Source organism: Geotrypetes seraphini, chromosome 1, assembly GCF_902459505.1.
Source record: "Geotrypetes seraphini chromosome 1, aGeoSer1.1, whole genome shotgun sequence".
NCBI classification, from domain to species: Eukaryota; Metazoa; Chordata; class Amphibia; order Gymnophiona; family Dermophiidae; genus Geotrypetes; species Geotrypetes seraphini.
Genome location: NC_047084.1, coordinates 445,942,425 through 445,970,164, shown reverse-complemented (window position 1 = coordinate 445,970,164; position 27,740 = coordinate 445,942,425). Strand labels below are relative to the sequence as shown.

Here is a 27,740-nt window from a genome sequence, read left to right as displayed (position 1 = left end):
AAAACACAAAAACCCCACAAACGAGGACTCACCCCAAGTCCCTCCAGAAACTCACAGCCTTTCTCAAGATCCACGTTGGTGGACAACAAGTACCCAAGACAGAGTACTACAAGTACCAGTACTTCACGCAGGCAGTGGCGATTCCAGTCCACAAGAACCTCCTGGACTGCAGAGACAAGATTTGGCTGACTCCCTCCTCAGGGCAACCAACATCAAGGAGACTGGGATTGAAGTACCAGATCTTTCAAGCCCAGGGATTCGACAACCCGCAGCAGCCATACATGGACATTGCGGTAGCTTAAGAGAAACAGGGCAGCACGACCCCCCCCCTCCAACCCCCGTCAGGGAAGGACCTGAAAAACCCTGGTTTCCACGGGGAAAAAGACCTTCGAGGGCACAATGCTGAGCGCAAGAATTGCTGCGCACCAGTTCCAGATGCGGCTTTATCAGGAGGCCAGTGAGAGGAAATAAATAAATAAAATAAAATAGAGACTCCAGCTCACAACTGAGCCAGTCCACACTGGCAGCAGTCTGTGCCCCAGCGCTCACAACAGTAACATAACTGCTACGCAAACAAGCACCGCCCGAGGGGCAGGGGCATCCAAGGGCAGCCCTCTCCCCAAGACAAAAATAGAACCTTGACCACCCTCCAGCCCAGCAGGATCAGATTGTCTGCGAAGGCTTGGCCCAGGATCACCATCGACCAGTGGGCCCTCAGCATCATCAAGCAGGGATTCCGAATTCGTCTCCACTCCCGCCCCCCCCCCCCGAGTGGGCGGGGCACCCTCCATCTGACAACCCAACTTTCCTGCAGCAAGGAGAGGACCTGCTTCGGCAGAATCAATAGAAGCGGTGACGAACAGAGGAGATCACCAAGGGGTTTCTACTCCAGGAACCCCCGCGTCACCATGGACAAGGACAACGCTTGTTCCTGGATCTCTGTAAGCTCAACAGATGCATACACAAGGTCCAGATGCACTCTCTGGGTACAGTCTTGGCCCTGTTACAGCCCGAGTATTGGCTAGTATCCCATGCACCCAGCCCACAGGAGGCATCGTCGCTTCTAAAGCCGAGACAGACGCCTCCAGTACAAGGTCCTGCCCCTTGGACTCCCAACGGCTCCAAGAGCGTTCACAAAGTGCATGGCAGTGGCACATCCTCGCCTTCAAGGGGTGCGCGTCCTATCTTATCTCGACAGCTGGCAGCCCCATCAACCACCATAACCCTCCTCCAAGAATTGGGGTTCCTCATCAACTACATGAAATCCCACCTGATACCCACCCAGGGGATATCGTTCATCTGGGCAGTCATCGACACCACGCAGACCAAGGCCGTCCTACGGGACTACCAGATCGACGCCATGACATCCCTGGCCCAGTGCATCCCTGCCAGCAGCTCATCGTCAGCACGCTCCGGTCTTTGTTGTGCAGCACACCAGACTACTCATGCGATCCCTGAAAGGGCACCTCAGACGTCACTGGGACCAGTGTACCCAACCTCTGACCACCCACCTACTGGAGCTCAGGGCCTTAGGGAATGCCCTCGAAACCTTCAAACAGGCAGGGCAGTCCTCACCCAAACAGAAAACCAGGTGGCCTTGCACTATATCAACAAACAGGGAGGGACAGGGTCAACCTCGCTATGCAAGGAAGCTTGCCACATGTGGGAGTCCTCCAACTCCATTCAATGCCCCATCCAGGCAACTTACCTCCTGTGGGAGCAGAACGACCTGGCAGAAAGACTCAGCCACCAGCTGGATCCCGATGAGTGGTGTCTCAACCCAGCAGCGATGAAGAAGATCTTCAGCACCTGGGGCTCACCGAGCATCGACCTGTTTGCAACCGAACCGAACTCAAAATACTCGACCTTCTGCGCAAAGAGATCAACCCATCGCCGTCTCAGCCCCGACGGTCTGTCTGTGAGTTGGAACACCCTAAGTCCTGCAGAAGTTTCTTCAGGACAGAGCAATGGTGATCATGATTGCCCTGTTCGGGCTCCTGCAACCATGGTTCCTGTTCCGGCAAGGGATAGCGGTTCACCCACCTCTCCCCGCTCCCGATCAGTGCAGTTCTCATTACACAACGCGGGAACCTTACCCTCCACCACGACCTGCGTTCCTTAGCCCTGACCGCATAGATGATGAGAGGATGAACCTACCACAAGACGTGGAGCACACTCTTATGGCAGCCAGAAGACCTACAACCAGAAAACGCTATGGGTTGAAAGGGAGAAGGTTTCGCTACCAGTGCACAGACACGCAGCGAGACCCCTACAACTGCCCCATACCGGACATCCTGCAGTACATACTGAGCTTATCTCAGGGGGACCTAAAACCCACTTCCATCAAGGTCCACCTACGTGCAATCACGGCATACCACGCTGGCCTAGACAGCAAACCAGTGTCGAGGCATCCAGTAATCACAAAATTTCATGAAGGGACTGTCCAATCTGCACCCACCGGTCAGACCACCACCGCCCGGATGGGACCTCAACTTGGTGCCGCATCATCTCACCTCGACCCCTTCAAACCTTTGGGGGAGGCAGATCCCGTATTCCTGGCTGGGAAAACCCTGACCATCGTGTCTACCAACACACTCCCTCATGAGAACAGGGTGGTACCCAGAACCCACCCCCGATTCTTGCCAAAGGTGGCTTCAGCGTGCCTCCCGGCACTCTACATCTCCCCACAGGGAGGCACACTGCCACCTCAGCAACACCTCTTGGACTGTGTGTGGGCCCTGACTATGCAGCAGATTAGACAAGCCTCAATTGTTCGTCTCCTATGACCAATACAGACCAGGACTTCCGGCCACCAAACGCAGGCGCTCGCGCTGGATATAAGAGTGCATCCCCTTCACCTATAGAAAAGCGCAGCATCAACCGCAGGTGGGAGCCAACGCCCACCAGCGCAGAACCATAGCCAACACAACGGCTCATCTGCACCATACACCAATTGGGGACATCTGCGATGCAGCCACTTGGTCCTCCATGCACACCTTCACCAAGCACTACTGCCTCGACATAGCATTCCACGCTCCAAATGCATTCGGCCGAGCAGTCTTGGAAGTGGCTCTTCCCTCCCGGGAGGGACAGCAACCACTAGCACAGCCTTGACAAACACTGATCAAGTAGGGTGTTATAAATATCGACAAACACTGATCAAGTAGGGTGTTATAGATATTGATTAAGTAGGTCTTCCAGCACTCCTTCCTAGACTGAATGTGGAATAGGCAAGTATGAATTCTTACATGCAAGTACGATTTGTCACTGTTGACCAGTTGGTTTCTCACTGTTCATTGATTGTCATTGACCAATTTCACTGTTCTGTGAGTTAAGTAGGTCTTCCAGCAATCCTGTCTAGTCTGAATGTGGAATAGGCAAGTATGAATTCTCATATGCAAGTACGAATTGTCACTATTGACCAGTTATGAATTGTCACCGTTGACCAATTGGTTTTCTCACTGTTCATTGATTGTCATTGACCAGTTTTCGCTGTTCTGTGAGTTAAGTAGGTCTTCCAGCACTCCTGTCTAGACTGAATGTGGAATAGGCAAGTATGAATTCTCACATGCAAGTACGAATGGTCACTGTTGACCAGTTGGTTTCTCACTGTTCATTGATTGTCATTGACCAGTTCATTGTTCTGTGAGTATTATTGCTCAGTTAACACAGCACTTTATCTAAAACCTTGTTTCCACAACTTTACCTGCTTTGCCTGATTACCCTGCCCGGCTCGGCCTCCACAGCCAGGCGAGGGATGCACAAAGCGCTAAGGCGCAGGTCCAGTCGGTACATCCCTCGGCTAGGGAGTCACCCATATGTGGCTGACTCATCCTGCTTGTCCTAGGAGAAAGTGTAGTTACTTACCTGTAACGTAGGTTCTCCGTGGACAGCAGGACAGTCAGCCACACAACCCACCCGCCTCCCCATACGGCCGACCCGGCCACAGCTAGGAACATCCTGGGGATTAGGGGGAAGCAGGGGGAAATGGGTAGGGCTCGGGCATGCCCAGTGGGGCCCGGGCACTGCACGTGCTCAGAGAGAAGAAGAAAAAAAAAATAAAAATCTCTCTGAGCTATTGGAGAGCTTATTCGCAAATTGGGAGGTGTTGGGACAACACCCATATGTGGCTGACTATCCTGCTGTCCACGGAGAACCTACGTTACAGGTAAGTAACTACACTTTTCCTTACAGCTCTTTAGTCAAATCGGTACAAGTGTATATAAGTTTATACTATGGGTTCTCTAGCTACTTTGGGTTGGGTGTGTTTCTACGTGTTCTTTTTTTTTAATTGAATTTGTTATTAATTATTCTCTAACTTCTCTTTTGCAAGAGCAAATAGACTTATTATTTACTGAGGAAAATTTACTTAAAATTGTACTTCATTCTGAGCAAAATTCAGTGAGGCAATATGTTTTATTTATTCAACTGAGACACTCAGAAGAAATGACAGTTTCAACTCAATTCAGTAGTCAGAAAAGTAAATGGATGCATTTGAACATACATTTAATATACTGTAGTGGTGCAGCCAGACCACCAATTCTGGGTGGACACAAAATTTCCTTTTTGCCTGCTCCATGGCACCCCAACCCAAAATATAAACACCTTAGCTGTCAGGGATTCTGAAGCCCTGCCAGCTATAGTCCTCCTTTGATGTACAGAGCTGCATGGGAACGGGTCCAAGAAGAATCCCTCTGACATCAGAGAGAAGACTTCCAGGTCAGCTGTGAGCAGCATGTAGAAACTTCTGCCTTTGGGTTTTTGAAAAAGCAAGTGCAGCTGTGTGGATTATGAAGAAGAAAGGAGAGCAGGCACTACTTGGACCTCTTGGAGCCAGCCCGGAGGCAGGTACACATCAATGGTGGGTGGGAAGGACGTAAACTTGGGACAAAGAAGGTAAGGAAAGAGGGGGGAGCAAAACTGCAAAATTGGGACATAGAAGGGAAAAATGGAGGGAGGGGGCATGAACTTGGAACCAGAATGGAAGGAGGGAGGGAGGGAAAGAGAGGATGCTGCAGGTGGGGGAGGGAAGAGAAAGGGAAAATTGTTTGGTATGGATGTATGAGTGAGAATGAGAGGAAAATAATAATAACAGTTTATATACTGCAGGACCATTAAGTTCTATGTGGTTTACAAAGATTAAAAGATGCTACAAATTGAGTAGAATTAACAAAGTTAAAAGCTAGTGAAAACAGAGATGGGGCACATGGAGAAAGGAAGCAAAAGGATAATTGTTGGGCATAGGGAGGGAGAGTGAACTGTTGAACATGATGGTGGTGAAGAGTGAGATAGATATGCATGAGTTTCAAGTTTTTATTAAAATTTGATGCTATTGCTTATACAACTTCTAAGCAATTTACAGAATAAAAATGGGAAGACAAACTAAAGTAAAAACCGCCATTACAATACAATTAAAGAGATTAAAACAACTTAAGTAAATGGCATAACACGAGGAGAGAGAGATAAGAGGGAGAAATGTTGGATGCGATGGTGGAGAGGGAACAGATCCTGCACAGGGATGGAAAGGGATGCGAAAGTAAGAAATGTTAGATATGGTGGTCAAGGGAAGGAAGGGAGAGATGTGACATGGGGCTGGAGAAGGGCGATAGAAGGAGAAATGTTAGGTATGGGACTGGTGGGGAGGGGTGAAAGATGCTGCATGGGGTAGGGAGATGAGAGAGGGAGAAATGTTAGACATGACAGTAGAGGGGGTTGGAGAGATGCGCCCTGGAGCCAATATCTCTCTCTTTTTCCACTCTCTGTTCATCAAGGGAGGGAGAGAGAGATGGTGGACAATGAGAAAGAGACATGTTGGATATGGGGTTGGAGGAGTCAGAGAAAGAGGGAGATGCTGTACAGGAGGGGGGAAGAGAGAAAGAGGGAGATGTTGGATCCTGGGGCAGAAGAGAGTGAGGATGCTGTACAATGGGAGAGAGGGAAAGAAGAAAGGAGACATGCTAGACCATGGTAGGAGGGACAGGAGGATGCTAGTGGGGGGAAGGGGTGGAATGGAAGGAACTGGCTTCGAGGATGGGTAAGGAGAAAGAGCAAGCAGATGCTGGGAAGGAAGGGTGAAGGGAAGGAGAAGCTGGGGATGGTGGCACCATGTGGGAGGGGAGAGGAAAGGGGGTTGACAGGAAAATGAAATAGCAGAGGATAGTAATTACAGAAGGTAAAAATATAGTAATAGTAAGTAGACTGAAGATGGAAGGGAATGGAAGAGTGGATGAGAGAATAAGATAGAAATTTGTTAGGAAGCTGAAAAGTAAAGACGAGAAGGAAGAAAAGGTGTAATCTGAGTAGACTGAGGTAGAAAAGAAAAAAAGGAGGAACGAGCTAAATGGAAAGGTTAATATGTCAGAGGTGGTTGTAGTGAAGGAATGGAAAAAGACAGGAGAGAGGAGAAGACAAATGGACAGCTGCCACTTAAAGGAGAATTTGCAGAAGACGGGAAAGCAAAAAAGGAGAAACTGGAACCAACTTGAAGGAAAAATAAATTTCTAGACAACAAAGGTGAAAAAAAAGAATTTTATTTTTAATTTATTGACTGAAATATGTTAGATGTCTTTGTAATCTATAGAAAAGGAAATGTATCCTGTTTTTATTTCTCCAGTTTTGAAGTACTTGTTGAGTTTAACTTTTTGGAGTTCCCAGTTCAATTTTTGTCTACTTATTTTTGTTTCTAACTTGTGACCCTTTGTTCTGTATGTGGTGAAGGTCTGTCAGCATGATAGTAATGGTAGGTGGGGGGCTTGGAGGAAAGGGGATCAGAGGAGCCTCCTTTATTTTTTGCCCTGGATACCAGCATGTCCAACACTGGCCTTGACTGTTGCTATAGCTGGTGGGGATCTCCAAGCACTGCCAACTGAGGATTTCCTCCAAAGGTGGCTAGAACTCCCTTCTACCAAGGTATCAGTCACTAGCAGCATCCTTGAGCCAATGAGTTGCTAACATATATGGCTTAGGAACACTGCTGTTGCCTGCCAAGCTTGGTAAAAGGGTGTTTTGGCCACCTTTGGAGTAAGTCTTCAGCTGACACAGCTTGATGGTCCTCATCAACTGGAACTTTTATATTTTATATTTACATTAGAGAATCTGGCAGAGATTCATGGGTTCTTCCCAATTAATATTTCCAAACTAAAAATGTGTCTTTGTTTACTTGTAAATGGGTCGCTACCAGAGCCTCTAACGTACTTCAGTAGCATAATTAAATGAAATATCTACTTCTGAAGTTTATGGGGATAGAAGAGATTACTTACGGAGTGGGTTTGATTACAGCAGGGACAGACAAAAACGTGTTTGATTTCTGTCCCTGTGCAACTCTCACTTTGAAGGCAACCAGAACTTCCTTTTACTAAGCTTGGTAATCAGCAGCAGAATCCCTGAGCCACTAACATAAGCACCCTGTGCCCCAATGCTGTTTGGCCACTGTTGATGCCTTAGAGATGCTGCTGCTGGAAAAAAAGAGGAGTTTTGGCTACCTTTGGAAGAGGTCCTTAGCTGGTTGGGCTTAGGGATTTCTGCCAACTATAACCAGGATTAGGGCCAGTGTTAGACATGCTGGGGACCAGGGGAGAAATTAAAAAGGGGGCCCCCAATCTTTCCTCCTGCTATTACTACCACTCACTGACAGATCATCATCAAATAAAGAACAAAGGATGACAAATTAGAAATAAAAATACATAGACAAAAATTGAATTGGGAACTCCAAGAAGTTAAACTTGGCATGCACTAGAACACTGGAAAGAAAAAAAGAGGAATGCATTTCCTTTTGAACTGAACACAGTACAAAGAAATCTACCATGCACATTTCCCAAAGCAGTTAATAAATTCAAAATAAAATGTTTTATTCAACCTTTATTGTTGTGACTTTTTTTTTCTCTCATATTGGTCCCAATTCTACTTTCCTATTTGTCTTCTGCTAATTCTTCTTTCAGTGGCTACATCCATGTCTTTTCTCTTTTCTCATTCTATTCCCTCACTATATCTGGCTGTAACATTATTTCCCTTATAGCTCTTTCCTTCTTTTCTGCCCTCTGTCCATTCAAATTTCACTCTTTCATATCCTTTCCACCTGCCTATCCTTTAGTTCTTCTATTTTCATTCTCACTTATTCCAAGCCTCCTATTCCTTTCCATCTACTCCCCATTACCACATTTCTACCCTTTGTATTCACTATTCTCTTCTCACTCATCTCACCATACCCCTTAGTGAGACCTCATTTAGAATATTGTGTACAATTCTGGAGGCCACACCTTCAAAAAGATATAAAAAGGATGGAGTCGGTTCAGAGGAAGGCTACTAAAATGGTGTATGGTCTTCATCATAAGGTGTATAGGGACAGACAAAGATCTTAATCTGTATACTTTGGAGGAAAGGCGGGAGTGGGAAGATATGATGGAGACATTTAAATACCTACGTGGCGTAAATGCGCATGAGTCGAGTCTCATTTGAAAGGAAACTCTGGAATGAGAAGGCATAGGATGAAGTTAAGAGGTGATAGAGATCAGGAGTAATCTAAGGAAATATTTTTTTTACAAAATGGATGGTAGAATGGGATGCGTGGAACAGTCTCCCGGTACAGATGGTGGAGACAGAGACTGTCTGATTTCAAGAAAGACTGGGATAGGCATGTGGGATCTCTTAGAGAGAGGAAGAGATAATGGTTATTGCAGACGGGCAGACTGGATGGGCCATTTGGCCTTCATCTGCCACCATGTTTCTATGTAACCGGATAACATCAATGATATTTTTCACCTTCAATTCAAAGAATATACTAAACCAGTGTTTCTCAACTCGGTCCTGGAGTACCCCCTTGCCAGTCAGGTTTTTAGGCTATCCACAATGAATATGCATAAACTTGATTTGCATACATTGCCTCCATTATATGCAAATTTCTTTCATGCATATTCATTGTGGATATCCTAAAAACCTGACTGATAATTGGGTACTCCAGGATCGAGTTGAGAAACACTACACTAAACTCTTCTGTTCTTTTACTTTCTTGTGTCAGATTATTTTAGCTTTTGCCTTTCTACATGTTTATTTATTTATTCATTCAATTTTCTATACCGTTCTCCCAGGGAAGCTCAGAATGGTTTACATGAATTTATTCAGGTATTTAAGCATTTTTCCCTTTCTGTCCCAGTGGGCTCACAATCTATCTAATGTACCTGGGGCAATGGGGGATTAAGTGACTTGCCCAGGATCACAAGGAGCAGAATGGGCTTGAACCCACAACCTCAAGCTGCTCCAAAACCTTGGTTGAGAACCCTTGTTTTAGAACCATTCACTAGAAGAATTTAGAGGTGGAAAAGAATAAAATGGATCCTGAGAGAATACTTTTAGAATGTAGAGGCATGTGTATATGGATTCATATCTCAAAACACATATTTTGTGTCATTTTGTCATACCTTAAGTTGAATTTTAAATAAAATTCATGTTGTTACAACACCATTTCTAGAAGAACATTTCTTTGGTATGAGTGGTATCCATTTCTCTAAAGAACTCAGAAGTAGTTTCTCTCTTCCTTTAGGAATGGCATGGGTCTGAGATGAGTAGGGTCAGATCTTAGCCCACAGCAAGCTACCTCCCCACACAGCACAAAGTAATTAAATTCTCAAATTTAGTGTTCTTACTTCTTCATCTTGCATGTCCAATATTTCCTCTAGATCAGTTTCTGAAATGTTGAGGATGGATGCTGCTAAAGATTGAGCCCGATGAACACAATCTTTGGAAAGACCTTTGTTGCCTTCTATAAATTTCCTGGCTTGCTTGATTTGCAATCTAATTGTAGATATATCACACTGTAACTCTTTGGCTAAAGCCTAAAATATATAAGAAAGAAATTTCAGTATACAATGCTATGTAAAGACAAGCAATATGAAGAAAATTACACTTTGAGAAAAACAATTTCTTAAAAATATATTTCTGTTCTTCTTCTGCCTATATATGAAATGTGAGAGATAGGATGGATAAGGGAAACAGAGTATGAGAGGGGACGTTGTGAAGGCAGAAAAGGGGTTGGGGATAGAGATATCATATGGAGAGGGGAAAAGGGTTGGTGATAAAATCATCACTTGGAGGGCAATGCTGAATGTGTAGACATCATCAATAGTAGGCTGCTTTTAGAGATATTACTGGAAAAGATGAAGTGGACTGGGATTGGAGGCATCATGTTGGATGACAGGGGAGGAAGAAAGGCATCTGCTTGGAGGCTCCAATAGGTGGAGCATCTGTAGTGTTGTATGTGTACACATTGACAACAGCTCCTGACAATGGCTGCTTTTGTGGGGCAATTTTGTAAAGATATATAGGTACCTAAAAGATGTTGAATAAGCACTTTCCATCCCTTTCTCCAGTCCCCACATCTCTCTTCAAATATATAGACAAGGCACCTTCAGGTAATGATATGTGGTGAACACGGACCTTACTTATCTGCTACAGTCCTCTATCCTATGGGATGGGCCATATGTTTCTGGGCTAGTCAGTGCTTAGGCCCCTTCCCGGTGCATCCCAGGATGCACTGGAAAGGGGAAGGCTCACCATTTTGGAAAAAGCAGGCCTGCTGGCAGGAGAGAGTAGGCATTCCTCTTGTCAGCCTCCTTCTAAAGATACAGGAGGGTGAGTTTCGGGGGTGGATTTTGGGGTGTCCGATAGGGTGTTGGGGGTTTGGCAGTGGGGTGTTGAGGTGTCATGTTGGGAGTTCAGGGGGTGTAGGGGTGTCGCATTTGGTTGTCAGGAGTTTGAGGGATTGAGGAGGCTTAGTTAAGCAGGAGGGAATGGGCATCCCTCCTGCCAATCGCAGATGTGGATGTTTGGGGGTCCTCTACCGCTGCCGGCTCAGCTAATAGCAGTAGAGGTATTTTCCCCCAATCAGCTGAGCCAGCAGTGGCATCTACTTTTAGGATTGAAATGTAGGCCAGTATTTTGCAGGTCTACATTTCAGACATCTGTCACGGATCTAGGAAGACATGTAGGGACAAAAACCTGCCCAAGGCCACTTCTGGGCGAAACCACATATATACCCAGCCTTGGGTGAGCTTAAGTAGAGATTTAGCCCTTGGATTTAGAGATTTAGCCCTTGGATTTAGAGATGTTCAGGGAAAGCCTTAGGGCGAAAGGTGGCCATGTCGGTTAATTGTTTTGTAATAAATTGCTCACTTCCTGATACAATTGATCTGCTTCTTATACGAGCCCTCCTGGAACATTATATTATATTAGTGATTTTTAATCTGCAGTTCAAGGCGGATTACATAAGAGGATTTCTGGACATGTCCAGAAGTGTTACAGAGTAGAGCGGGTTGCTTCAGAGGATTGTAATGTTTCATACGGTGTTAGTTAGTCTTCATAGATTTCTTGAATAGCAGGGTTTTTATTTCTTTTCTGAAAGTTTTGTAGTCTGGGGTCGCGATTAGTAGATTGGAGAGTTGGTGGCCTAGTTTTGCTGCTTGTGTGGCTAGAAGGCCATCATACAGTTTTTCCGTTTGATGTCTCTGATTGGAGGGTATGTGAATGGTGTCTGGGTTCTCCTGTGTCTGGTTGTGGTAGTTTGGATTAGGCGGTTGTTCAAGTAGGCTGGGTTGTCACCATTTATGGATTTAAATAATAGACAATAGAATTTAAATAGTATTCTTGCTTGAATTGGGAGCCAGTGTGATGTGGTCGTGTTTTCTTAGTGAATAAATTAGTCTCAGGGCTGTGTTTTGTACTGTTTGTAGTTGTTTTATCATTGTTGCGGGGCAGGGGAGATATAGGATGTTGCAGTAGTCAAGGAGACCTAGGACTAGGGACTGGACCAGGAGCTGGAATTGTTTTCTGTTGAAGAATTTTCAAACTTGCCTTAGGTTTCTCATGACCGTGAATGATTTCTGTATTGTTTTGTTAATTTGTGGTTGCATGGTGCAGCATCTGTCTATCGTCATTCCCAGAAGTTTTAGAGTGGGTTGAATGGGGTATGTGATTGAGTTTATTACTAGGTTTGTTATGATTGGTGTTTTATTTTTTTCAAGAAGTATGAATTTTGTTTTGTCTGGGTTCAGTTTTAGTTTGTGGTCGGTCATCCATGTTGCCACTGTATTTGAATTTATAAGACACTTGGCTATTGTAGTGGTGTACCTTTAGGTACAATAGGTTTTTATGTGTTCCTGAAGGGCTCACACCAACATATGGGAAGATTAGGTTCTTACCTCAATAATCTTCTTTCCAGTATAAAGGAGCATGAGTCTTGACCAATGGGTTATTCACCTCTACCAGTTAGTTTATGCAGAAGGAATCATCTACAGCTTTTCATCTCCGCCTCCTTGTGTCATTGGACAGTTCCCATCTCCTCAGTTCGTACCAAAGCAATTGATCATCCATAAAAAAGGAGAAATAACAAGGAGGGCACAGGGAGCTCCCAGACCAAGTCAAGACTTTTCTGCAATAAAGACAATTAATCAAACCACATGAAATGTAATACAAGCAAGGTGGACTCAAACAAGCTACCTACCTGAGTACAACTAGTACTCATATTTATACAGCTATTATAGGCTTTTCCACAGACTTTGCCATAGTGAGTTATCACATTACTTATTGCACTTTCTGGACAATCGAACAACAATCATATACATACTTGCTTGGCTGCTCCAAGGCAAGCATTTGGAGACACACATATATGTCCAAGGCAGGAAGCAGGCTAAATAGATATCTGACAGGGTAGGCATTAAGACTCATGTTCCTTTATACTGGAAAGATTATCGAGGTAAGAACCTAATCTTCCCTTCCAGTGCAAAAAGAACATGAGTCTTGACCAGTGAAAGGTACCAAAACTATCCCCTGAGTCTAGGGCAGGGCAGATGAGCCTGCAGCTAGCACCAAGGACCCAAAGTGGTGTCCATTTGCACCTTCACATCCACTCTATAAAACTTTGTGAAAGTCTGGAGAGTGAACCATGTAGCTACCGAACAAATCTCGTCTGGTGGATTTTGCCCTGAAGAAACCACACTTCTGGTAGAATGTGCCTTTAAGGAGACTAGTAGCTGTTTACCACAGCCAATGTAGCTGGACAAAACAGCTATGAGGATCCATCTGGAAATTGAAGCTTTAGATGCTGGTTTCCCCAGTCCGGCAGGACTGGTGATCTCAAAAAGATGATCTGAAAGACAAAAATAATTTGTCACCTCAAGATAACGGAGAACTCTCCTCACATCCAGTAACTCTAAAACTTTGAACTTTTTCTTTACACCTGTAACCTGGAATGGAGGCAGTCAAACTTCCCGATTGACAGCTAATATCAAAATCATCTTTGACAGAATGGAAGGCACCATGTGTAGAGACCACCCACCTCCGTAAATCTATGGAACGGCTCTTTACATGACAGAGCCTGAAGTTCTTAAACCCTTCTTGTCGAGGCAATAGGTACCAGGAAAACTATCTCGATGGTCAGATCCATCAGTGACACCTCTTGCAAGGGCTCGTATGGGGCTCTACTGAAGGCACGTAGCACGACGTTAAGATTTCATGTTGGAAATGCTTGTCACATGGGAGGATGCAAATGCAATGCTCCCTTCAGAAACCTGGACTCATCCAAATGGGAAATCAAAGACTCTTTCTCCACTTGAGCCATAAGGTACGAGAGGCTTGCCACCTGTACCTTGAATGGACCAAATACCAGGCTCTTTTTGAGACCATCCTGAAGAAATGAAAGGACTGTGGAAATAGGGACCTTAAAAGGCACTACCTCTGTTCTGCACATCAACACTAAAAAGTCTTCCAAGCCTTAGCACAGGCTTCTTAGAACTTAGGAGGACAAATATAACCCCTCCTCTGAATATTCTTTCTTTTATAGGGCTGAATGCTCAAGAGCCATGCTGTAAGCCCAAAGCATTCCAAACTCTCCAGGGCTACTGAACCTTGCGAAAGCAGCACTGGGAGCACTGGCAGTTTGAGGCACTTGTCTTGCTATAGCTGACCCAGATCCACATACCATGTGCAATGTGGCCAATCCAGTGCATTAGAATCACCACCCCTTAGTGGGTCACTATTCTTCAAATAATCTGGCTTATCATTGGCCATGGGGGAATATGTATAACAGTTCCTTTGCTGGCCATGGTTGTACCACAGCATCTATCCTGTTGCTTCTCAGCTTTAGTTTGCTGACTACTGACGACCCTAGATTGAATGTTAGCCTCCCCCAGCGCATTACCATTTTTTTGAAAGCACTCTGGGACACAGACTATTTCCCTGGTTCCAGAGCCTGGCAACTGAGATAGACTGTTTGTACATTGTTTACTCCCGCTAAATGCATCTCCAAAATGGCTTGAAGGTGGGATTCTGTCCAGCGAAACAACAACTAGGCTTCTAGCTTCAATGAAGCACTTTTGGCATCTCCCTGTCTGTTGACTTATGTCATTGCTAGGCATTGTCTGAGAAGACCCTGACTACTTTGCTTTCCAGGATCTTTTTGAATGACTGAAGCACTATGCAAAAGGCTCTCAGGTCTAATCTGTTGATGGAACATTTTCTTTGAAAAAGCAACCATCGGCTCTGAATCGGGCAACCCATGCAATGATCTCCACATCTGTAGAGGCTGTTATCTATCATCAATATCACCCTAGAGGAAATGCGGAGAGGCAAGTCTTTGGATATTGTCTCTGCCTGAAGCCACCAACTCAAGCTTTGACATGCTTTCGCTGTCCAGGTATATACAAGTTAGCCATTAATACCAAATAGCAGCTTGTTAACTAATTAAGTTACATGTTTACCTGACCCTATTTTATAAATGGTGCATGCAACTTTGCATGCTAGTTGTACAGTTTACAGAATTAGGGTACAATTTGTAGTTTTATATTCATTGACACTAGTTATATGTACAATGTATATTGCTGCAGAATCTATGAATAGTCTGAAAAACCTAAATTAGACATTTCAAATGATTGCACTGATGTTTTACTGAATATTGACCTAATACATGTACATGTAGTGTGATTTAAGTCTATATTAACTTATACTTCTTGAAATGTAGAAAGTTAAATAAATTAATTATCAATGCCAATATTTATATATGTGCGGTTTATTTTTTTGAATAAAAATATCATCAAATTTCTTATTCATTAAGACATCTACGTTATATTCAGTTCCTGGTGTATGCATCACTAACCATATGTCATGCCTAAACAGTTTGAGTTCAGCTATTTACTTCATTCATTACACTCCACAGAGCCTATTATTCTGTTTACAACCTAATAGATATTCACTGTCACTGTTCAGGTCTCTGATTCAATTTGCCCAAATCCCAGCTGCAAACTAATCCTGATGGAGATTAACTTAATTTATCACCAATTTCTTCACAGCACTATCAACTGTTTGTGTTTCTTAATAAAAAGCTAGTACTTTTTTGGTTTTTTTTTACTTAAAGGGCATCTGCCAATTATACATTTCTCTTGTAAAGTTTGTGGGTTTTTTTTATTGGGCATGACTTTGAATTTTATATTCATCCATGATGTAGAAAGATGTGCAACTACTTCATCATAAACCACTTTTAACATTCTATAATGTAGGGAATCATTGTTCCTCTCCCTACTAGTTTTTCTTCTGTGAACAGCTTAGGCCTCTGTGTGGCAAAGAGAAGCCCTATAAATGTGGTAGGAAGAAACCCAATGTGACATGCAATTGTGAAAATGAATGTTGGTGAGATAATGGAAGGTATATAATCCCTGAAAAACAGGGATGAAGAGTCTCCATTTCTTTCTGCAGGGGTCAGGTAGGAGTATTTGCCCTTGGAGTAAGGGGTTGCAAGGTTGGGGAATCCTGAAGGGAATCTTCATGCTACTGGTGAGGCAACAAAGGCTCAAGTCTGGTTCCTGAACCCTGCAGCCATAGGTCAGTGTTCTGGGAGTTGCTCGAAACAGAATAGAATTTACCAAAGAGGCTATATGGTCAACAAGGCCCTAGAAAGGGAGAAGGAAAGGACTGCAGTTTACAGATCCAGAGGAGATAAGGAACCAAAACATAAGAACATAAGCAATGCCTCTGCTGGGTCAGACCTGAGGTCCATCGTGCCCAGAAGTCTGCTCACGCGGCGGCTCAACAGGTCCAGGACCTGTGCAGTAATCCTCTATCTATACCCCTCTATCCCCTTTTCCCCAGTACCGTACTCTGCCCTATTACGCTCTCTGGAAGCGCATTCCAGGTGTCCACCACATGTTGGGTAAAGAAGAACTTCCTAGCATTCGTTTTGAATCTGTCCCCTTTCAACTTTTCTGAATGCCCTCTTGTTCTTTTATTATTCGAAAGTTTGAAGAATCTGTCCCTCTCTACTCTCTGTATGCCCTTCATGATCTTGTAAGTCTCTATCATATCCCTCTAAGTCTCATCTTCTCCAGGAAAAAGAGACCCAGTTTCTCCAACCTCTCAGCGTATGAAAGGTTTTCCATCCCCTTTATAAGACGCTTCACTCTCCTCTGAACCCTCTCAAGTAACGCCATGTCCTTCTTAAGGTACGGCGACCAATATTGGACGCAGTACTCCAGATGTGGACGCATCATCGCCCAATACAATGGCAGGATAACTTCTTTCGTTCTGGTTGTAATACCCTTCTTGATTATGCCTAGCATTCTGTTTGCCTTCTTAGCGGCCGCTGCGCACTGTGCCGTCAGCTTCATTGTCATGACCACCATTACCCCCAAGTCCCTTTCTTGGGTACTCTCATTTAATAACATCCCTCCCATCGTATAGTTGTACTTCGGGTTTCTGTTTCCCACATGTAATACTTTACATTTCTAAATGTTGAACTTCATCTGCCATCTTGTCGCCCATTTCCCTAGTTTGTTCAAGTCCCTTTGCAATTCTTCGCAGTCCTCTTTAGTCCGAGATCCACTAAATAGTTTGGTGTCGTCTGCAAATTTTATTATTTCGCACTTCGTCCCTGTTTTTAGATCATTTATGAATATATTAAATAGCAGCGGCCCGAGGCCCGAGCACCGAGCCCTGCGGGATCCCATTCGTGACCCTCCTCCAGTCCGAATAGTGGCCCTTCACCCCTACCCTCTGTTTCCTGCCCGTCAAACAGTTTCTGATCCATCTATGTACGTCTCCTTCTACCCCATGGTTCTTCAGTTTCCGGAGTAGGTGTTCATGGGGCACCTTGTCAAATGCTTTTTGGAAATCTAGATATATGATGTCTATGGGGTCTCCTTTGTCCATCCATTTGTTAATTCCTTCGAAGAAGTGCAATAAGTTCGTTAGGCACGATCTCCCTTTGCAGAATCCATGTTGGCTGGTTATCAGAAGTTTGTTTCTTTCAAAATGTTCATCGATGTTTTCTTTTATCAGTGCTTCCGCCATTTTCCCCGGAACAGAGGTCAGACTCACCGGTCTGTAGTTTCCCGGGTCACCTCTTGATCCCTTTTTAAAGAAGAGGAAGAAACAAATCTACCAGACTGAAGAAAAAAAGTGGATTGGCTATTACCTGAAGTTAGTGAAGGGAAAGAGGAAGATTTGAGCTTTAATCATATGTTTTCCTACAAGAAAATTTTGTTTGTTACCTCATTTTTATTTAACTTTTTATACCTTTTATCTGATGCAATCAAAATGTCAATTAAATAGTTTGATTCAGAAACTAGCCAGGGAGCCTGGACTCACTGGAATGCTCCTTTGGGGTAAAAGGATTGTGACCTGAGAAGAGGATGTTCCGTAGGGACAGGGCAATGAAAGGTCACTCTCCCCATGCAGGAGCCTGGAGTTTTGCACCTGCCCACATTGCACATAAGATGTGAAGCTCTTTAGTCGTCCAGGTTGTCACAATAATCTAGATCAATGGTCCCCAACCCTGTCCTGGAGGACCACCAGGCCAATCGGGTTTTCAGGCTAGCCCTAATGAATATGCATGAGAGAGATTTGCATATAATGGAAGTGACAGGCATGCAAATCTGCTTCATGCATATTCATTAGGGCTAGCCTGAAAACCCGATTGGCTTGGTGGTCCTCCAGGACAGGGTTGGGGAGCACTGATCTAGATGATTTACTGGGTCTTTTACTAAGGTGCAGTAGCTGATTTAGTGCATGCAAATTTTTAGCTAAATTGGCTACCGCACCTTAGTAAAATGACCTATTTAGCTAAATAAGTTTTATGACTATGAATATCTTTCTAATAGCACATGCGCAGACTTCCTCCCTGCCCGACAAGAGCAGGCAGCAGAGGGCCGGGCTAGGGCAAGCTTGGGGATGGGATTAGGGCAGGGATAGGCGGAACTAGGCAGGCCTGGGGGTGGGGCTAGGGATCCGGATTTTCCGAAAGGAAAATCTGACAATCCTATCAAGGAGGAATGGGTAAAACAAGGAGAAGGACTATCCTGAACCGGTCTCTAATAGAAGTTTAGGTTTTTACCTTTGATAATCTTCTTTCTGTTAGTCCCTGTAAGAATCCATATGCTAGGTGTTCAATCCCTTCCTGCAATCCGGGAGCTGTAGAAATCCAGACACTTTTCTGAGTATTTGCTCCTCTTACCTTAGACAGTGAGTTACTAAAACCCGTTATGTGTCACGTAAGGAAAGCTTATAAGGTAAAATCTTGTATACTAACTATGGCAAATCCAACTTATAAACTGTCTGTGTGTCAATTAGGACAAAACTTGTACTGGAAAACTTGTACTCTAAGAATAACCAGGGTAAATTATAATCGATAAACTGTATATTATGTATATTAGTATTAGACTCTAAGGGACAAATTCTATACACGGCACCTTGATTGTAGGCGGCGGTAGGCATTCTACCACTGTCTAAAGAGCCAATAGGGACGCACATTTTTTTAAAAAAAATCTCCCAAGGCAAGCCACCTACATTAGAAATGCCTCCAGGAGCCTAGGGAGGCATGCAAGCCCGCCTAAGGCTAGGAGTGGTTTGACCCGGAAGTAGCCTTAGGTGGACCTAGGAAGCCGTACGCATCTCCCTAGGCCAGCTGGAGACGTGTACAATATAGACCAGCAAAATGATGGCCTACATTGTAAGTAGACTCAGCCACTGAGCTTATCGCAGCAAGGGATCTCCCTGCTGCTATAGGTTTAGCGGCCGCAAATGCGGCCACCAATCTCCCACGAACAATCACGGCAGGAGGCATAATTATTTTTTGCCCAGTCCTTCCTGCCTGGCACCCTTTCTAATGATCACGGCAGGAGGTATGCCCAGTCTCTCCTGCCTGGCACCCCCTGTACATTGCTGGCAGGAGGGATACCTAATCTCTCCTCCCGGAATCCCTTCCCCCTGTAGATCGCTGGAAGGAGGGATGTCCAATCCATCCTGCAGGAACACCCCCCCTTAGATCATGCGGCAGGAGGAAAGGCCAATCCTTCCTGCCGGACACCCCCTCCCCCCTTGCTGGACTGCCCACCCCTCAATCACCCCTCCACCCCAACCCTCCCCCGGACTTCCCTCTAACTTTTTTGATGGCTGGACGGATGGGTTTTTTCTCCATCTGGCCAACAGGCTCGCCTTCTTCTGAATGGTAGGCCTGCCACTTCCCAGTGCATTCGGAAGTTCCGGCAGGAGGGATTGGGCATCCCTCCTGCCTGCGATCTATGAGGGGTGGGTTCCAGTAGGAGGGACTGGGCATCCATTCTGCCAGCATTGTACAGTGGAGGGGGGGTGCCGGGCAGGAGGGACTGGGCATCCCTCCTGCCGGTGATGTATGGGAGGGGTGGGGGGTTCTAGCAATAGGCATATCATTCTGGAACACTTGGGACATATCAAAGCAATTTCCTAGAATCTATAAATGTTTCATTTGAGTTTGAAATCTAAATTCAATTGGATTAGTATCAGACAGTGAATTGATACAAATTTTAGAGACATCCATGGAGTCTTTGTCTATTTCTCTGATGAAGGATAATAGCAATTTGGAGTTACACTGCGAGAACTTGAAAAATACCATTTGTAGAAGGAACCTTTGATTCATTCATTTCCCTAGAATTTTGGGTATTTTAGCCTATGATATGTTTAAGTGCTATATGTTGAAAATTTTGAAAGTTCCAATACACTCATTGCTACCTATTTCTAGAAATTTTTTTTCCAGCAGAGGAAGGAGTGGATATGTTTTCTCCTATTTCACAGTGTGTTCTCTTCTGAAAATGCTAATACAGATGGTATCTCTGATGTGCATCTTCATTTAGAGGCAAATTCTGTAAAGGACGTCTAAAAGTTAGGTGTCGTTTCGACGTCCAGCAGCAGAATGCTCAGTATGATTCTATTAAGCATAGACACACAATAGAGAATTCTGCTCAGCGGCATTCAGCGAATGTAAGCACGTTTACATAGTTAGGCGTGCTTTATAGAATTGCCTTTTAGGTGTTGCATAGAGATCTTCACAACGTCTATAACGTTATCATGTTTTAGCGTTATGACATCATTAGAATGGTGAATTTATGCTGTTTTTTCACATTAAAGTTGTATGCAGTATAATGGAATGTAGAAGGCAGCCCAATTTCACAGAAGCACCACTATTATATTTTATTTATTTATATTCAGCTACTTTATCATATTTTCCTTCTATCATGGTGGGCTTAAGGGGATTAAGTGACTTGCCCAGGGTTACAAGGAACAGTGAAGGGTTTGAACCTACAATCAAAGGGTATTGAGGCTGCAGCTCTAACCACTGTACCACACATACTCAGATATTAAACCACATGTCAATTCAAAAGCCAAGCTTATATCCTCTTGATTCACAAACAGTCATTTTTCTAGGATAAATATGAAACATGTACCTTCAACAGTTGTGCAGTTCCTCTTTTGGCCTCTGTGCTCTTCAATCAAAGCACATGAAAAAAAAAATATTGCTTACTAAACCTTCTATTTTTTGTGTAAAGAGGACTCCTCTTTGATAATAATAGAAAATGAAATTTAATAATGCATTACTCAGGAAAAGAAAATGATAAAATGTACTGCATACTAAACCTCATTCCCAAAGTTTAAGAAAATAAGAAGAGAAATCCTACTCACAATGGCTGTGGCTCAGAGCAAGCAGACATGTTTGATGCACAATCTTGACATCATCAATATGCACCTAGATGGCAGATTGTCACTAAAAAAAATAGGAATATGTGCTGAGGTACCTGACCATACTAGGGACTTGAACCCATGACCTGTGGAAGATGTAAGCAGTGCCTTTAACCACTGAGCCACATGTGCTTCCTTTTAGACAAGGGTTCCTGCCATGTGAGATGATACCTTAGGAGATCATAGCCATCTCGGGGTAAAAATAAGTTTCCCTCTGGACCCTGGAAAGGACAGAGTGCAAATGTAAATGGCAAAGTCCACAAACCATAATCTCTGGGGGAAGGAGGGGGGGATTTGAGTCCATGACCTGTGGAAGATGGAAGAAGTGCCTTTAACCACTGAGCTACAGGAGCTTCCTTTTAGGCAGGGGGTTTCTATTATTTTTAGAGACATTCTGCCATCTTGGTGCATATTGATGATGTCAAGACCAGGGCCAGGAAGTGACATCAGAGTGAAAGCCAATGTTCCTGTGTAAGTGTATGGTTAAATATCAAATTAAAGCTTATGCTTTTTTGATCTCTCTCAATTAACTTTGTTTTTAAGTAATAAGACTTTGTTTTCTGGACATGGCAGAAGAACCTCAGCTACAGAAGTGATCTCATATGAAGATGGATAGTCTCACTCTGGGCACTTTTTCTTTTGTATGAATGCTGTTAATTCTCTGCAGTGGATACAGACGGGCACTGGGCCAAGGGACCACATCAATCATTGATACCATGGTCTCCAGAACCTGGAGGTAATGCTCTGAAGTCGGAACCGGAGTAGCCAGAAGGTCCCTGACAAGCTGTTGAAGGTTCTCCTGATGGAACACAGGCAGCAACACTTTGTTCTGTCCCGTGTGAAATCAAACCCCCCGGTATCCTGCATTGGCTCAAGGTGACTCTTCCTGAAGTAGATCACCCAGGCCATGCACTGCAACTGTACCACCTGATGAACAACTTGACACCCCATGGACAGCGAGGGAGCTCTGATCAAATGGTCGTCCAGATATGGATGAATCAGGACACCTAGGGTGCGGAGATGGACCACCACCATCACTTTGGGGAAAGTCCAAAGGTTGCTGCAAAATGGAAATGTTGCCCAAAGACGTGGAACCGCAGATACTTCTGGTGGTCCGGGAAAATGGGAATGTGGAGGGATCACCTCCATCAGATCCAGAGAGGCTAGAAACTCCCCTGGTATCACCGATGCTATCACTGAGTGCATCTTCTCCATGAGAAAGTGAGGCCCTTTCAGCACCGCATTGACTGCCTTGAGGTTCAGAATCGGTCTCCAATTGTCGGATCCTTCCTTTGGAACAATGAAGTATCTCCCAGAGCCCGAGCCTCGCTCTGATATGAATTATACGAAATAAAACACGAGCAGAAAAGACAAACTCCTATGAGCATTAAATCTCTGAAATTAGAGGCTTCCTATAAAGTCCTGGAAGGTAGACGAAAATAACCCACTGGTCCTAGAATAAAGTAGGATTGTACAAGAAATGGGTTTATTGTACCTTATATCTCTACTCTTTTAGTTTCATCATTTGAGTTACTTAGAATGTTAATTTTATCCACAAATTAGCATTTAAAAACACTCAAATATATAAATTTCCCTTTGTATCATACAATGGATTCTGTGACAATAATTGTATTTGAAATCTGCAGAATTTTAAGTGTATAGAAGAAACACCTTAATTTTAGAATTGTCTAAACAAATCTCCACATGAATAATGGAAGATTCAAGATCTGTGTACTACAATGTTATGTGAATGAAATTCGCACTATACCTTCACAAATTTGACAAACTCTTCTATAATGTTATTAGCATACAGAAGTTTTTTCTGAATTCCTTCCATTGCTTGTCCACTCTGTATTGCTAACCCATGTAGCTGTTGTGATGCAGTGCTTTCAAGTTCTGTGATGGCAGACTCAGCTTCAGTTATTTTGCTTTCCAGGTCAGTAACTCTGAGCATCTGTAATATAGCAAACAACCAAGTATGAATAGCTTCTTATATTGGTCAAATGAATAACTGACATTTCAGAACAAAAATAGTTTAAGGGCACAAACAACTGCTTTCCATTTATATTCATTGGAAGTCTTATAATTAAGGGGAAACGTTATAAATGTGGGCTATTATTAAAATGTGTTATTTTACCATAAGTCATGCTATTATGGTACAGAGTCTCATTTTATATAATGAGACCCTGTATTAAAATAGCATAAAGTGATAATATAACCTGTCTTAACGGTAGCCCACATTGATAACTTCCCCCTAAACTTATAGTGTCATACATGTTAGTCCCTTTGGTAGTAAACACCAATCATAGCTGATTATCTGCAATTTAAATTTGCAGAAAGCATTTCACTTTAACAGTTCAGGTCCATGGCGGGGGGGGGGGGGGGGGGTCTTTCAGTTAATTGCTGAGCTGACTAATCATATGACAGAGTTTAAAAAACAAAGCAAGATTTTCGGGTATTTTTAACTACAGTATACTGCACGATCTCTTTGTGTTTGTTCTTTAAGAGAAACTAATAGAACTGGTAAGATGAGTTTCCATTTCTATACTAAATACAGTAGATTGATATTTTTCTATTACCTAAAACCCAATAAATTTACATATCAATGTAGAGAAAACCCAAAGGAAATTGTTTCTTATGCCCACTTTTAACAATATGGAAGCCTTTGGCAGTCAGCATTTATGAAAACGCCAGCTGCCATGGTTACAGTTATGACAAATATTCAGCGTTAATATCTGTATACCAGCTGGCATTAACATCTGTTAAAGTGACAGTACTAAAACCATTAGCTGGGGGAGCTATCTATCTCACTTGGAGGATACCACCTGGGAGGTCTTGCAGCGTGTTCCGGGTCTCCTACAGCAGCGGGCTGGAAGTAAAACTTTTTACAGGCAGGCATCTTCAGAGACGGACCCCTTGACGTCACCGGGTCCATCTCCACCACTTTAAAGCCGGGCCGCCGCCGCGGTTGAATTTGGGAGCTATCTATCTCACTTGGAGGATACCACCTGGGAGGTCTTGCAACGTGTTCCGGGTCTCCTGCAGCAGCGGGCTGGAAGTAAAACTTTTTACAGGCAGGCATCTTCAGAGACGGACCCCTTGATGTCACCGGGTCCGTCTTCACCACTTTAAAGCCGGGCTGCCGCCGCGGTTGAATTTGGGAGCTATCTATCTCACTTGGAGGAAACCACCTGGGAGGTCTTCCAGCGTGTTTCGGGTCTCCTGCAGCAGCGGGCTGGAAGTAAAACTTTTTACAGGCAGGCATCTTCAGAGACGGACCCCTTGACGTCACCGGGTCCGTCTCCACCACTTTAAAGCCGGGCCGCCGCCACGGTTGAATTTGGGAGCTATCTATCTCACTTGGAGGATACCACCTGGGAGGTCTTGCAGCGTGTTCCGGGTCTCCTGCAGCAGCGGGCTGGAAGTAAAACTTTTTACAGGCAGGCATCTTCAGAGACGGACCCCTTGACGTCACCGGGTCCGTCTCCATCACTTTAAAGCTGGGCCGCCGCCGCAGTTGCGGCCGCAGCCGCGTGGCCGCAGGGCGTGGCCGAAGGGGCGTGCCCTAAGGGGCACGCCAGGCCCCTTGGGAGCCCCTTGGAGCCACAGGAGCCCGGGAGCTGGAAGCCGGTTTGGTCTGGTAATACATAAAGTCTTTCTATAACTTTTATATGACTTTAAGAATATGGGGAAAAGAAAGATAAAACCTAAAAGTTCTACACCAGTGGTATCGGGTCCAATGGATAGACATTTATTATCACTTTTGGATAACTCACCAATGGTACCACCAGATGTAGATTTCTCTCTGTCAGGAGCCTCAATAAGTCCTCTCAATCGTACTCCGCCCCTTCATCCGATACCCAGTGATGGGGGGAATACAATTCCCACTATATCTGATGTTCAAGTGATTCCATCCACCCACTTAAGTAAATTAGTATATGTTGGAATACCTAAACCTTTGACTTTTTCTAGTGGAGTGGATGAAACCACACGAACAGAAGAAACACCTTAAAAGATTTATGGTTAGGTATATCCAGAGTTGAAGGGTTTCTCAGGACAACGATGAAGCAAATGGGAGATTATTCCCAATTATTCCCAAGTTTCTTCTAAATTGGAAAATGTGGATGCTAATTTGGGTTGTTTGGATAAACGATTAAATGTGGTGGAAAATCAATGTAACAATTTGCAAGCTGTCTCTGTATCAGCTGTTAAAGATTCAACTGTAATACACTCTAAAACTGAATCTATAGAGAATATGAATAGAGTGAAAAATCTACGCTTGGTCAATTTTCCAGTAACTCACTTATTGTCACCTGAGATTTTATTAAGGAAGTTTTTTAAAGAGATACTGGGATTGACCAATGCTGAGAATTTTCCAATAAATAATTACTATTACATTCCCTTTAAAAAACTTGAATCTGCCCAGGGAGAGGACCATCTGATCACTCCAGAGGTAAATTTGACTGAATTTCTAGAAGATACACAGGACGTGATTCAGACTCGGTCCACACTGGTAATAACATGCATGAGCGAGATGGATAAAATGTTGATAATGAGACTTTATTTTAAAAATAGGTTAACAAAATTTTGTGGGGATTTGGTCAGGATTTTTCCGGATGTATCCAGAACTACACAGTTGAGGAGGAAAGAATTTTTGAAGTTAAAGGATAGAGTTCTGGCACTGGATGCATCCTTTTACCTGAAATTCCCCTGTAAATGTATGATTAAATTACAAGATATTGAATATTCCTTTTGGGATCCAATAGAATTACAACAATTCTTAATTGCAAGAGAAAAGAAATAGGAATGAGAATGAGAATTTGTTTCATTTCACTGAGAAATATAGGAGATTTAATATAAATAGTATCCTAGATTAAGGAATGACTCAGGGTTCAAAAATTTGAACCAAGATTCATTATCCTTTATATTTCCTGAATTTTTATTAGAAATAGTAAGATATGCTCCCCATTGATATGGGCTTGAAAGGAGCTTTGTATGTATGATTTGATTATGTATTATTTTTGATGATATCCTTTTTTCTTTTGAACAGTTGGATATTGTAATGTATTCAAAATTATAAAAAAATAAATAAATAAATAAATAAATAAACCATTAGCTGACCAAAGCTAAAAAGCCTTTTTTGGTGCCTTAACTTTGGCAAGAATGTATCTGGTTAGTGATTTGAATATCACTGCTAACTGTAAATACTCTGGCTCTGCTCAAGCTCCACCCACAGACAGTCTGGAGAGTACTGAGGCGGTAAGAGGGAATATTCAGGAGTACTATGTAGTTAGTACCACTGAATATCCCATTTGCCAGCATATATCCAGTTAGCTGTAACCGCTAATCAGGAGATTGCTCTGAAGTAGAGAATGACATGGGGAAAAATTTGTCCCCATCTCCACCCTGCAAACTCAGTTCCTGTTCCCGCCTCGTCCCCTTGAGCTTAGTCCCTATCTCCACCCCGTCCCAGCGAGCTCGGTCCCCGTCTATGCCCCATCTCCATGAGTTCGATCCCTATCCCCGTAAACCATCTAATCCTATCCACACAAGCCTCAAATAGTTTTATACTGAACTTATTTTATTAAAGTATAAAAAGAAACAATATTCTGTACAATTGCCATTTTATAAATCAGAGTTCTGGTTGTGAACTAGAAGAAGATATCTTCAGCTGGCAGGGCTTTGTTTATAGACGTTTATCAACACAACTACAATACTACTTTATCCTAAAGCAAAATAAATAAATAAATAAATATAATTTTTTTTTCTACCTTTGTTGTCTGGTTTCTGCTTTCCTCATCTTCTCGTCATTCTCCTCCTTCTATCCACTGTCTGCTTTCTCTCTGCCTCTTCCATATGGCATCTGCTCTATTTCTAGGCCTCTACCAGAAACTGTCTGCCTCTCCCTTCCATCAGTCTGGCACCCATCTTCTTCCCTCTGCTCTCCCCATGGTCTGGCATCTCTCTCCTCCTTTCCTCCCTTCAGATCTAGTATCTGTCTCCTTCCCCTCCCCCAATGCTCTGGTATCTCTCTCTCCTCGCCCTTTACCTTCCTTTTCTTTTCTGCTCTTCCTTCTCAATTTGTTTTCTACCTCTTGTCTACTTTCTTATTTTCCAGTCCTCAATTTCCCTTTCATTGTGCCTACCTACAACTTGCCACCTCTTTTCCTCACCCCTTCCAGTATCTCACTAACTCTGTCCTCTTCCCCCAATCCAGCATGTGCCCTTTTTTATTTATCCCTTCCTTCCATGCAGTATGTGCTCCCCTCTCTCCTCCCCATTTCCCTTCAGCATCTATTCCCCTCTCTCCTCCCCACTTCCTTCCAGTGTCTATTCCCCTCTCTTTCTCCTCCTCACTTCCATGCAGTGTATGCTCCCCTCTCCCTCTCCACTTCCATCCGACTGTTCCCATCCTTCTATTTCTCTTCAGCATCTGTTCCTCTCTCCCCTACCCCTCTCTCTCCACTTCCCTTCAGCACCACTCAACCTCTTCCCCTCGTCGGGCCCCTCCCATTTTCCCCTCTTCTCATCACCTTCACGACTTCTTTCAGAATCAAGGTTTTCTCTCTCCAGGTGGCCTGGACACTGTAGCCTTCTCACAAATCTCCTCTGATGCAACTTCCTGTTTCTACCTGCGTGGATCGCATCAGAGGAGACGTTTCAGGGCAGTCTCGCGTAACTTGTAGGGAGGGCAGACAAGGGCCATCTCCATCCCT

At 43.8% G+C, this 27,740-nt stretch overlaps 1 protein-coding gene across 5 annotated transcripts in view; it reads right to left on the bottom strand.

The window, feature by feature from the left end:
- The window catches only part of CNTLN (centlein), a 557,312-nt gene that overhangs the window by 58,293 nt on the left and 471,279 nt on the right, over positions 1-27,740 (bottom strand). For all 5 annotated transcript variants that reach the window (XM_033920529.1, XM_033920556.1, XM_033920539.1 and 2 more), the window contains 2 exons: positions 22,793-22,978; positions 9,639-9,827 (listed from right to left, as the gene is read on the bottom strand). In XM_033920529.1, coding sequence (XP_033776420.1) covers positions 9,639-9,827; positions 22,793-22,978 — 375 coding nt within the window. The remainder of the gene's footprint in view (positions 1-9,638; positions 9,828-22,792; positions 22,979-27,740) is intronic.